General features: G+C 39.3%; 1 protein-coding gene across 1 annotated transcript; it reads left to right on the forward strand.

Annotated features, from left to right (window-relative positions):
- The first annotated feature begins 4,452 nt into the window (after positions 1-4,452).
- LOC147442483 (ubiquitin-like protein 5) lies at positions 4,453-5,061 on the forward strand. The gene has a single exon (XM_086529668.1). It carries the CDS (start codon positions 4,526-4,528, stop codon positions 4,745-4,747), a length of 222 nt encoding a protein of 73 aa, XP_086385794.1. The 5' UTR covers positions 4,453-4,525; the 3' UTR covers positions 4,748-5,061.
- Positions 5,062-13,416: the final 8,355 nt, after the last annotated feature.

Here is a 13,416-nt window from a genome sequence, read left to right on the forward strand (position 1 = left end):
GGTCGTGCTTACTTGTGTGTTTGTAGAGATCATTGTGTTCCAAGGGAGGCTTGTGTGTGCCTACCACCTGATGTGAGAATTGTGTTTTGTGCACCTACCCATAGCGTGTTTTGAGAGGAGATAATGTGAGTGCTTTAGTGTGGAAAAAACCCACAAGAGGAGGGTTGTTAGGGTGTAGGGCGGGCTCTGTGCGAGTTTTGTAGCACCTAATATGTGTGGGCACCCTCTTACATGTGGATGGATGCCTTCTCAACTTGTGGCATGTGATAGACCACATGATTTAGCCTATGTGGAGTCCTAGTGTGCAACTTACTTGGAAAACCTAGTGACATCGTCACCTATGTGTGCAAATATGTCTAGCTCAAGGCTATAAATTTAGCTTGTCTATACACTCAATAATCAATCCAATAATCATTGTGTGCTTATGCTATGCTGTTTTGTGTGTGGAGTATTTAAATGGGATTAGTCTTAGTTATTTAATCATGTTATTAGCATGAGTGCTACAGTGGATTATCAACCTTAATTCTACAGGGAAGGGGGGGGTAATCAAGTGATTTGGGACAACGACTTGGGCAAATAGAGAAAGGGAAAGGAGAGGCGGACATAGTAGTTGTCGCAAACTGGGAGAAGATAGATCCGACTAGGTGGTAGTGGAGTAGGACGCAAGAATGAGGAGTAGTAGTAGCAATTTGTGAGAGTCTTGAGGGGCTATAGGGAGAGGGGAGTAAAGTATAGATCATAGGAGTTAAGGTCTCTCTCTCTCTCTCTCTCTCTCTCTCTCTCTCTCTCTCTCTCTCTCTCTCTCTCTCTCTCTCTCTCTCTCTCTCTCTCTCTCTCTCTCTCTCCACCTTTACCCACTTATGGCGAGTGCATCGATAAGTGGACTTACTATAGGACCTAGTAAAATATACAAAATATTGAGAATCTCATCTCAATCTATGCTTATTGGGTCTCTCAAAGTACATGCATGTCACCGTATAGGCTCTAATGATGTCAAAAGTGCGCATCTCCACTAGAACGCGCATGCATATCATGCAGCTATCCCATAATGACCTATATAGCTCCATGATGCATCATGCTAGTGTCAATCATTCCTTGACTAACAAATCCAACTATAAACGCTCTCCTCTATAGCTACTATATTGGGTCTTAACACTAGAAGATCGTACTTGAGACTCCCAAAGATCGATGATAAATGTGTGATATTTTCCAACCAATCCATGGTATTCGTATCAACGCTCAATGAAACCTCTCACAATATATCAACTCCTGGAATAATCATACCAGCCTCTAGTACAAGCCTATCAAAAAACTCCATATCATTCATCTCCATAGTACCAGGCATCTCTATCCTAAGAGGATCGATCTGTTGTATCTACTTTCAAACTCTGCCTCTACAAACACATCGTGCACAACAATTTAGAGATCTATGAAAGAGAAGTGTTAAACACACTCAAAAGTGCAAACCATACCAATAGTGTAGCAAACAATAAGCATAAACTTTCCATATAGCCATAACTCTAAAATATCACTCAAAAAACATAGAAAAACTGCAAGAGTTATTGTGAAAACTTGTATCTGATAGTAATTAGGCAATATGCATAAATAGAGATGTCGTACATCAAGTCAAAATGGACTAAACGCTCTCCAAAACACATGAAGAGAAGAAAGACAACCTGTGGGTCAATCCAAAGCACATAAAACTTGTTCAAGACAAATTGTTTCATGCACAACTCCACAATAGACATACATACGCCAAAACCATGGCAAACAAGCTCACTTTTGCACGAGTAGCTCTTTGGACAACTCCACATGTCCGTAACACCAATACATATGTGAATCTATCATTTGTAAGCTATGGGAAGCTCAAACCATATCCACATAAGCTACACATGACAAAACTACACAAAACCATGTGCCAAAAATCTCTCTAAAAGATCCACACGATCTATACATAAACGCAAAGCCCTATGAAGACCTATAATTTGAAGCCAACTAGGCTATGTACAGCATCAGAGACTCAATCTCTCAAGAAATCCACACAAGGCATGCATGTAGCCAAGGCAAAAAGGCATATGGCTATCAAGTAAGACTCTCTATGAAAATCGCAGAGAGAAGCAAGAACACTTGTAGATATTGTTGCCAACTACTACACCTCGGTCGGAATGGTGTTTGTCGATCGGTACTCCAGAGATATCCATGTATAATGCTGATGCAAAGCTACGCCTTCAAGTGATGTGCTTGGGAATCCGATGCCAAAAAACTTGTAGTCCAATGTGATGCCAAAAAACATGTAGTCAATGCCAAATGACTGGGAGGATGCTCTCTATCTTTGTGTGTTAAAAAATCGAATGTTGATGTGTGTGTCTGAAGAGATATATGATGTCTCCCTCTAGGAATGGGAGAATGAAAATTCGAAGCCAAAGACGATCAAACAGAAATGTATGTGTATGTGCCAAAGACCTTGTGTGTGTTTTTTTTTTTTAACTAATACTTATACACAAAAGAACATATCAGTTCAAAAGACAATTGGGTTTAGACAAAGGACAAGGATTAGCACAAAAAAGACTAAGCCTTTGATTCATTTTTTGTACATCATAATGAAAACGAGGTATCATTCTAGTGATTTGTACATAAGATAGTTAAGAATAACTAATACTAAAGCGACAAAGGCCAAGTTTGACGGTGAGTGACAACAACAAAGCCAAAAAGATCATAAGTAAAGATAGAGTCCTCACTTACATCCATATAAACAAGACAACAAATTCGTTAGCCTTGAATACGTGTTATAGGTGTCAACGGACCTATCAGCTGTTATTTATGTCCTACTTCAAAGCTTTTTACCTTATACCTACCATCCAATGAGTGTAAAATATCCGCAAGTATCCATTCTTAATACAATTGATATGAAGCTCACTGTTCTTTTGTAATTAGAAGGCCATTTCCCCTCCTAATTAAGTGTAGGGTGTTTCACTTTTAATTCCTTTTAATTTGTGATCTGAAGGTCATCACTCCTTCATACCCAAATGAGATCATAGGTTATAATTAAGGTTAGTAGTAACCCCATTTTTCAAGGAATTTAATCGTATTTATTTAATTAGATTATTTTTTTACTAGAGGACCATCACCCCTTCTGATCCAAGTGTTTTACCCAATCTTTTGACTCATACAAGTTAAGGTCTGAAGTTTCTTTAGCTAAACCACTTCCAATTGTTCATGTTTATACAAGAAATGGATTCTCCCAAGATGTGCCAGTCATAATCTTTTAACTTAATAGTGCTAGCAAGGTGATTTATGAATCTTAGTGCTCAATAACCACCAAAGTCCACATTTTTTAGCTGACAACCATAAACCATTTTTTGAAATTAGACATTACAATTGTGGGAGTATCTCAAAACATACCAACAGTTCGAGTATCCTAGAGATTTCCCTGTTTAATGAGCTGGTAAAGATTTTGAATATCCTAAAGATTGACAACCAAGTGGTAAGGTTTAGGTGAACCAAAACCACAGCCAATTCACAGCCAACCATCTCAGGTAATACCCTCCAAGGAGTGAGAGTATCCAAAAGTCTAGTAAAGATCAAAGTCTAGTAAAAAATACTTCCAAATAGAAAAAGTTTCTTAACCTCATACTCGCTAGGCATCCCAAGCCAAAAAATGTGGACTGTGTTTTTTTTTTTTTATCTATCAACAAAACATAAGTAGAAAAGCTTAGTAGCACCATTTCAACTAAGCATTTCCGAGTTAGTGTATAGTAGTCATCTAGAATTCAATTCAGTTGAAGCAGAATATCTAAATTTGTATGCAAAAGGCCATAAGGGGTAGGTACACGGTTTAGATGTATTAGGTTATCCATGCCAAAGGAGATCACATACCTTATTTAATTCTATCAGGCTAAACAGGTAACCAATTATCCAATACGTATAGTAAATTTCTCATGCTCTGGACAAGCTTTCTTTCATAGGCTAGTCCAGTGATGGAATCATTAATATGCAAAAGCCAAAAAATGAGATCAAACCCGGCTCATTATTACTCATCATTACCAAACCAATTAGTACTCATTAGAAGACCTTTTTACTTGCTTCCCATGAAATTCTCAGAAGCTGACGTGAAGGGTTTTGCCACATTTTAACCATGTACTCCACGACTCTCTTCATACCATAATCTCAATGGGAAGTGATACAGACTCGACATGTATGGTGTTTGTGCCTTGACTTGGAGATAGTTTGTAAGAAAATGCTTTTGGACTCTTTCAAGTAGCCAGTGTCTCAAGCATCTCAAGTAGTGTTCGAAAAAACCCTAGGTTTAGTGTAATCTCACTTGCAAATTTTGGATTTGAAGGTAAAAAACCTACAAATTTTAGAAAAATTAAGTGGTCAGTTTCTCGAGACAAAACGGTGGATTTTAGAGAGAGAGAGAGAGAGTCGGACCGGCCTTGAAAAAGAGGGTAAAAAGGCGTGGGACGCACGACATCGCCGGAAGGTAATAAGTAGGTAAACCCTGAGTCTGCACGCGATCGCGAAGATGATCGAGGTGGTGCTCAACGACAGGCTTGGCAAGAAAGTCAGAGTGAAATGCAACGAAGACGACACCATAGGCGACCTCAAGAAGCTTGTCGCTGCGCAGACAGGCACGCGCCCTGAGAAGATCCGCATCCAGAAGTGGTACAACATCTACAAGGACCACATCACCCTCAAGGACTACGAGATACATGACGGTATGGGCCTCGAGCTCTACTACAACTAGAGATGTCTGCAAATGCGCTGGCTATGGCGTTCCCTGTCGTTGGATATAGTTAGTACCCCTTTTGCCCGTTTGATGGATATGCTGTAAATTTATTAGAACTTGTGTATCTGTGACTATGGTGCTGCTAAGCGTCAGTATATGCTAGAATGGTGGTAATTGACTGTAATGTGCTTTTCGCCATGGCTACCGAGATTGTAGTCATCAAAAGCCAAATGCAGGGATTGTTGTTTACAAATATTGTCAGTCCTCCTCTTGTCGTCGACTGAGCACTTGTATTTCGGGTGTTTACAACAATATGAAACTTTTTCTTGTCAGTGGGAGAACAGGGTGTTCAGAACAATTTTTGGCTTCTCAAATTTCACACATTTCGGCTTGATTCGTAGCCTGTATTTTATTGATGCCTTGCTTGAAACTTAAGTATCTGCACTTATGGTCTGATTTGAACTATTTGTCTTTTTGACTTCCACCATGCTGTTGTCCTCAGTGGTCTAAATTCGACCATGTCTTCTTTCAATCTTTCATGTTTTGGGAACTTTCAAACTAGTTTTTGACAGCTTTAGAAATAAAACAAGCAAAAACTTAGGCCACACAGGAAAGAAACCTTACCAATTATCCTCCTTATTGGCCAGACTCATGCTAAAGCCCTCGATGAAGCATATGATTTCATGCATATTTTCACATCAAAGATTATATTTTGGTACGCTGAACTTTGTGTCGATGTATGCTCATGTGTTTGTGCATGTGGTGTGTGTTGTGTGTTTGGGAGCATATGTTAGTACCTAGTTGTACACCCACTATTGGGCACTGACGACATTAGTGGTATTTAGTCAATACTATGCATGATGGAGCTGATTGTTATATTGTCTTGTGGGTGACTACCATGGGTCTATACCTTGCACTTTCCTTTAAGGGTGAATCAGGGCTTATCCTGGATTCATCTAGGTATATTATATTTCGGCTTAAAATGAAGGACTCTGGCAAGAGTGGCCAAAACTGGTAGCAATATTTTTTAAGAAAATAAGTATTGTTACCTGTCTTTTGCCAGAATGCTACCAGCTACTTTGTGCTCGTTTCTTTCTTTACTATATGTTGTCAGTGCCTCCTCCCTCTGGAGGGAAGGGCACATGTGGAAAGACTTTTGTGGAATACCCAGTCTGAAGCATACAAGGACCTAATGTATGATGGCCCATGGGTGCTTGTATTGACATGGTGATTGTGGGGCTCACTGAAGGCACAAAAGCACTTACGTTTGGTGCATGTGTTGGGCTGTTCATCATTTGGTGGGGCTCAGTCTCATGTGGCAGGTAGAAAATAGACGGTTTGGAAGAGGGAGAGCAATGAAATGTGATTCTTAGTTCTGATGGCTCATACCGACCTTGTGATTAGTCAACAGTGACAACCATTTTATATGTAGCTCGTTGCTCATTGTCTATTCTTGTCAATTGATTCACGTTCTTGTGCAAGCCCTGAGTTGAGGGAAAGCACCTTAAAGGGCACAAGGTTGAGGCGAAGTATTTAGCTTGCACATCTCTCTGCAGATGACTACTTCAAGAGGTGTATGCAAACTTCCATCTCGCAAGATTTACTGATTGATGGTACATGTTGGAATTGAGATGATTTATTTCTTGCAAAAAAAACTTAGTGAGCTATTTTATGCTTGCTTGTCATTTATTTCTGTAAAATGATGGGTCTAAGGAGAAGTGATTTCAGGTTGTGTATCACTTGCTTATATTTTGCAAGACTTGCGAGTCATTAGTCCATGATTGCGGCAATGTTTATTGGTGGACTCGGATAAATACTTCTCAAATCAGACTGTAGAACTTCTTTGATTTGGAATAAAGAGACACCTTGTCCATATAGGCTCAAGTAAAGGGGGCAGAACATCCATGCATCTGCTCTTACCTTATGAAATTGTTGAGGTTGCGAAAGTATTCCTCATAGAGTGGTTGTGGCATTACTTCCGTGTTAATATGCAGGGCAGGTTACTTCGATCATGATCTTGACCTAGTGAAACCTCGTCGAGAATATTTGAGATGGATCCACTCAGACCGTTTGAAAGTATCTGCTTTTTACGGTGAATTCTTTTGTGAATGTGTAAAGAAGGGTGAAAAACGTTCTTGAGTCGAAGATTTGGAATAGAGAGACACCTTGTCCATATAGGCTCAAGTAAAGGGGACAGAACATCCATGCATCTGCTTTTCCTTATGAAATTGTTGAGGTTGCGAAAGTAGTAGGTTGTGTCATTATGCCTCATGGAGTGGTTGTGGCATTGCTTCCGTGTTGATATGCAGGGCAGGTTACTTTGATCATGATCTTGACCTAGTGAAACCTCAAGAATATTTGAGATGGTGAGTTGGTCATCTTGTGAGAGGATGCATAGATGTGTGTGAGTTTATGCGTCAGGATTCCATTTAGCAATCTCACATACAAAGAAAAGCTCTTTGAGAATCTCATGTTTTTTTGCGGATTCGATAAACTTCATGATGAGATGCTCTTTTTGAGTACAGGTCCCGCTTTTTTGCACTCGTTTGTCCTTTTAGCTTTGTTTCCGACCTGAGAGGAGAGTCAATGGCCTTGCACCATCTCAAATGAACCTCATCAATTGGGTAATACTTCAAGTGTTTCGCAAATTTTGGGTCTCTAGATCAGTCTTTTCACATACGTGTCAACCTGCAATTGACATTTGTACTTCGCTCTGGCAAACTTTACCGTTGAAATCTTGTTTGCTCTCTCAAATTCTCCTCGAGAACCTGCGTGTGCTCTAGAAGGGATCGGATTCTTCATAGAAGAAGAATCTTTTTGGGCTCTGATACCACTATTGCAAGCTTGGACACTCCAAGCAAGAAATCAATAGAAACACACGAATAGAAACTTTAAAATTACTGAACTTTAGTAGAGGGGGAGAGAGTCAACGCGGCACGGTGGAGTTCCGCGCCGAGAAGCACTGGCCCCAAAGACTGACGTACCTTTCAGTGTTTCTTGATTATTGCTCACATCAAAGTACAACTCTCGAGAGTCCTTTGTTCTCAAACCATATGCAGTTCTGTCAAAAGCACCAAACCCTAAAAGCATTTGCTCCCAAAAGCTAGCGCTAAAATTGATAGCACGTTTTGTGGAAATCCGTTCGGCGTGCCATGTCATCAATGTAAACCACGAGCGTTTGTACAACTGCAACATCATCAACTCGATTTACGAAAAACTCCTTCAAAGTTCAAGCTGTGGGTTTTTAGGGTTTTAGGCCCTACAGTTGGTGCTCCATAAGTTCTTTCAGTTTGTAGGCCCACGACCCATCTTTTCGGTTAAGTTTCTCTTGTCCACTCGGCCATTTCTCTTCTAGCTGGGCATGTCACATCATTAGTTTGTGACAACTCGCCAGCCTATGATGCCCCTACTCAGGAAGATTAGCGAGAGCATCGTCGAATGGGAGATGAAGATTGATGTCTGGTTTGGAATGCTTATGAACCATGGCAAGTCCTCTATATGATGTCTCATGAAAGCGCCAAGTAACTCCTCAAAGATAAAGGCACCAAACCCTAAAAGCATATGCTCCCAAAAGCTAGCACTAAAATTGTCAGCGCGTTTTGTGGGAATCCGCAAGGCGTGCCACGCCATCACCGTAAAAGACAGGCGTCCGTGCGATTGCCACATCATCAATGCGATTTACAAAAAACTCCTTCAAAGTTCAAGCTTTGGGTTTTTAGGGTTTTAAGGCCCTACGACCGGTGCTCCATACGTTCTTTTAGTTCGTAGGCCCATGACCCATCTTCTGGGTTAAGTTCCTCTTGTCCACTCGATCATTTCTCTTCTACTTGGGCGTGCCACATCATCAGTTTGTGACAACTCGCCAGCCTATGCTGCCCCTACCCGAGAAGATTGGCGAGAGCATCATCGAATGGGAAATGAAGATTGATATGTCGTTTCGAATGCTTATGATTTACCTAGAAACATTTTTAAGTTAATAATGTTTTGTTTTATCTAGTTTTGTTTCGTAGCAAATAAAGTGATTTAGTTTTTTCTTTTCTTTTCCTGTGTCCCTTGCTTTTATAGTTTTATGAGTGCTTTATTCCCTCTTATAATTCGTGAGTTCAGACTATCGGGAACTTATAAAGGTATATCCATGCTAGGATTTCTTTATGTTCAGGTGGTCGAACACGCACACCAAGTCAACTACCATCTTGCAAATGCACCACAATTGTAACCCCCCGGTATACAGTGTTTACATTTCCTACGCTCAAGGCGCACGGTCCTATACGCAATAGTAGGTCTTGCACTTCTGTGAGTGAGAGAAGTGTTCTTGGGCGAAACGTTACAACACATTGAAAAACGCTCAAGAGAAAAAAAATCAAAGATTAGCGGATTAGTGCAAAATCTTCAAAGCTTTGATACCAATGTCAGGTATAGTGAATTGAAACGGTGAAAATCTAGGTTTTTAAACTTCCACAAATCCTTTACTTCTTTTCCTTGCGTTAGTGATTCCTTTTAGCTTGAATGATGGCTCCTTTTACTTTCCTTGAAGAGAGAGAGAGAGAGAGAGAGAGAGAGAGAGAGAGGCACTCAATGGGGTCCCAACCAACCCTCTCAAGGCCACCTTGAGGGTGGTGGGAGGTGATGCTTGGATCTCTCAAAATGCTTGCAATGTTGATATCCACGTGTAGAGCTCCTCGAGGTGAATACATTGGGGTGCTCTGGGGATCTTGATACGATGAGCATGCAATGGAGTGCAAATAGATAAAGACCTAGTAGTAAGAGATAACACGACATGCAGAGAAAACTTATCTCCCTCTTTCAATCATATTAATATGTGTATATCCAAAACCTACAAAAAATGCCTATCATACCCTAGCTACTAAGGGTTTCATGTACAAGAGCTCGAACTGCTTCAAAAATAGCTTAAGAAACAACTTGGAAACTCATAGCCCCGATTGTTACATAAATAAAAAGTAAACAAGATGTAATGGTTTTTTTTCAAGATAATCACGTTCTATTACAAGGGCTCAAAAAACATATCAAGCATCTCTTTGTTGGAATCTTCCAACAATGATCATGTCTCTGATTGAGTAGCCCTGATATTTGGTGTCTTCAACCTCTTTTGGAGTCATCATAACAAAGTTATTGTTATAGCAATCCTTAAAGAGGTGTATGGGAATGTTCGCTACACCCCTCTCTCTAATGTTGAAAATGTACATTCAATGGTGTTAATTGTCTTGGTTTTGCGTGAGCTATCCACATCAAATCTAGTGCGTTTTTGTCCTCCCAACAATAGACTCCTAGTTGGGGATTATCAATCAATATATGCTTTAGAGCTTTGACATCAACCTGATCATACCCTTCTAAATCCAACACTAGTGGTTCCTCTTTGGTGGGCACATTTGGAATCAATGTCTTAACTTCTACTCCCCATTTGTCCACACTATTAGGGTCTACAATCTTTAAACATTGCACTCAGTTTTGGTCCATGTAGAAGGTTTCTTGTTTGTTGGCTCTTACCTCGTCTTTGAATTCTACTATAGTGTGGTCATCAACTTTAACCACATACTCCCCATTAGGATCCATATAAATTTGAGCCCCATGTTTGTTGGTCTTATAGAAGGTCAATATATGCTTGAATCTGAGGTTCCAGTATTTGAATGAGTAGAACAGAAAGAATTTTCTGAACTGGAGTCGGAGTAAGTGTTTGGTACTTCTTCAACTACGGTCTTTAAAGGGCTCCCTTGGTTTACACTCTCCTCAGTGGACACTCTGCTCTCGGTCTCTTTGTTGAAACCCTAGTACACAGCTTGATTTAAGGTACATAAAGACAAATAATGCTCAATGAAATTAAATACCTAGCCTTTAGAAACCAATACCAACCCGTTACAATTGTCACAATTCCAAACTTGCTATCGACTCAAGCTTGATCCTGATCAATCCTATAAGTTCAACAATATATAAGTCAATCTATTAGCTACAAATATGTACAATCACTCTACATGAGTAGCGAAAGGGCCAATCTACAACTTCAATTCCTGAAAACTCAATTTCTAGTAGCAAAATAGTGTCCAAATGACTCCATGGCAACCAAAAATTCCTAAAAGTGGGCTCTTTAGATAGCATGAGATAATAAGTGCTTATTATTTATGGGCTAAAAAAAGCATCATTTTTCACTTTTGTTGATTCGCACTGGGCAACTATATGTTCAATAAGCTTTGAATTAATTTTTATAATTTTTGGGTAAATTTAGCTCAATTTCCTAGCAGTTTCAGCAATTCGAGTAGCTATCCAAGTCAAAACTTTTCTAAATCACTTAAAATTTCACACATGCACTCTATTACTACCCTAGGTCAAACCTTGTTCAAGAAATGTCCAAAAAGTTGAATTTTCAAAGTAGGAGATAATAAGTGCGCTTATTATCTCTCGAGTCAGAATGAAAGGTTTTTTTCATTTTTTTGACTTGCTCTAGATGTTCACACTATAAACCAGTCATTTGGTAAGTTTCATAAAGTTTTGTCTAGTTTTCAAGTTTCTATGCCCAATTATGTGTCTGCTTTTTGACTTGAGTGAAATATAGGCCTAACTGACACTTTATAATTCCAATTTGACTTCAAACTTGAATCACGATCTCAATGCACTATGTTTTAGCTTGTAGTATTGCCAAATGATGAAAACTTTGTATTTCCAAATCAAAAGATAATAAGTGTGCTTATTATTTAGGTGTCCAAAGTTGCAAGTTTTTTGACTTTTTGCACTCACACAGTTAGTACAAGGTATTTTAAGACATGTAAAGAGGTTTCATCCATAGAGCTCGCAACCTCTTCAAGGAAACAATGAAACCGTTCGGCAAAACAAAGGTCCATTGATTGTGATTGATGTTGAGGATGACTTTATGCATAGACCACACAACAATGCAAAAACGTGTGATCATACATTCCATGGAAGGTCAAGGAACATCAATTTTAGGGAGGATTCAGGGATTGGACATGGGAGTGACAATTCAAAAGACGAGGCAAAGGTTTGTGTTTTAGAACAAAAGGTTAATAAAGCTATGTGGGCAATTAGAAGAACTCCTATTGGCAGTCATGTAGTTTAACATGTAGTGGCACACCCAGTGGTGGAAAAAGATGTGGAGAAGATATAGTGGCATGTAGCAAAAGGACTCATGCACCATCATTTGAGGGGTATACAAAACATCCAAATGGGTTACTTAGGCAATGGTTTTGGTCTTGTCCCAATCGTGTTATTCATTGTTAAGTGGTGGACCATAACATAGATCCAAGGCCAGCTCCTCCACCGACAATTTGGTTGGTCAATCTAGGAACAAATCTCACAAATGATGAAGTTAAGACATTGCTTGAAAGAGGATTTCAAGTGGAGACGGTTGGAAAAGAGAAAATGGGTATAACTACAATGCAGACTTCTCCTAGGGGTGGAGGTGATTCCTCTTTCGCTCCAACAAAAGCAGGTAATAGTGGTTCAATATTAAGAAATAGCATAAGAGTCAAATTTCACGATTCCATTTCAGAGGAGAGACATCAAAGAAAATTGGTTTGAAGGCCAAGGTGATTGAAGAGAAATCCATCTTAGACAATGTACATGAAGTCTTCAAGGTGGATTTTCATGCAGGATACAAACATGTGGGAGTGTATGAGTTGCACATTAGGATGAGCCATATTGCATATGTCCTAATTTCACTGACATGGAAACCAAGAAAAAATCTTATTTGACTTGCAAGCATTTGTACTTCAATTTCTTGAGAGTGCCTGGATTGAGCCAAAATGAAAAACATGTGCATACATCATCCAGTGCTAGGCAAGGTGGATGTCTACAATGCTCTTAGCCATGAATGTACATATCCAAACTTAGAGTAAAGCCCAATGATTGGATAATTTTTTTCACTTTTTTTTTGTTATGTATTGACTTTGGCCAAGTTGGTTTGTATTATTTTGGTTTTAAGACCCTTAAATTTCTCTTGTTTTGAACAATAAGCTTGGTGCTAAATGATTTGGGTGTATCCTTGTCCTTTTGTGCGTGCGTGCATGTGCATGTGTGTGTGTGTGTGTGTGTGTGTGTGTGAGAGAGAGAGAGAGAGAGAGAGAGAGAGTCCTTTATTGCATAAGGAATCACAATCTTTGATTGAGTTGTATTGGTGGATAAACTAAAAACTCAACATAAATTATGAGATTTGAAAGAGTGTATGTGTTTAAGGATTTGGGTGTGTTTTGGTCCTTGTGTATATGTGCTCGTGAAGGAAAGAATCCTATGAGAGAGAAAGAGAGAGGATGATGAGAGAGAAAAAAAAGCGAATTCTTAACTCTTAAGGGTGAAGCAAGAGAATCTTTTTTGGGATATGATTTCAAAACAGAGCGCGCCAAAAAATACTCGCGAAAAAAACATCCGTGCAATATGGTCTGTTGTTGTCTAGGTAGCATGCAATTTACTTATATGTAGGTTCTATATGGTTTTGTACTTTATGTGTCACTGTATGCACTCAATCTATTATATCCAGCATCACTTTTGGTTGTATAATGTCAAAGTAATGAAGTATACAAGTTATTTGAAGTCATTCTTGTAAATGTCCCATTTTGTGTTTTAAAGTTATGCTTTGTGAGAGTTTACATTCAAACTATAGTTTTTATTGGAAAACTTGTGAGGCATGGCCCCAACTATATTATGGCGGATGGGAGGCTCTGCCA

This window comes from Adiantum capillus-veneris, chromosome 14 (genome assembly GCF_014529385.1).
Source record: "Adiantum capillus-veneris isolate H3 chromosome 14, ASM1452938v2, whole genome shotgun sequence".
Taxonomy (NCBI): domain Eukaryota; kingdom Viridiplantae; phylum Streptophyta; class Polypodiopsida; order Polypodiales; family Pteridaceae; genus Adiantum; species Adiantum capillus-veneris.

What these genes read in the sequence shown, in the direction of transcription:
- LOC147442483 (XM_086529668.1), top strand. Translation starts at nt 4,526, where the DNA reads ATGATCGAGGTGGTGCTCAACGACAGGCTTGGCAAGAAAGTCAGAGTG.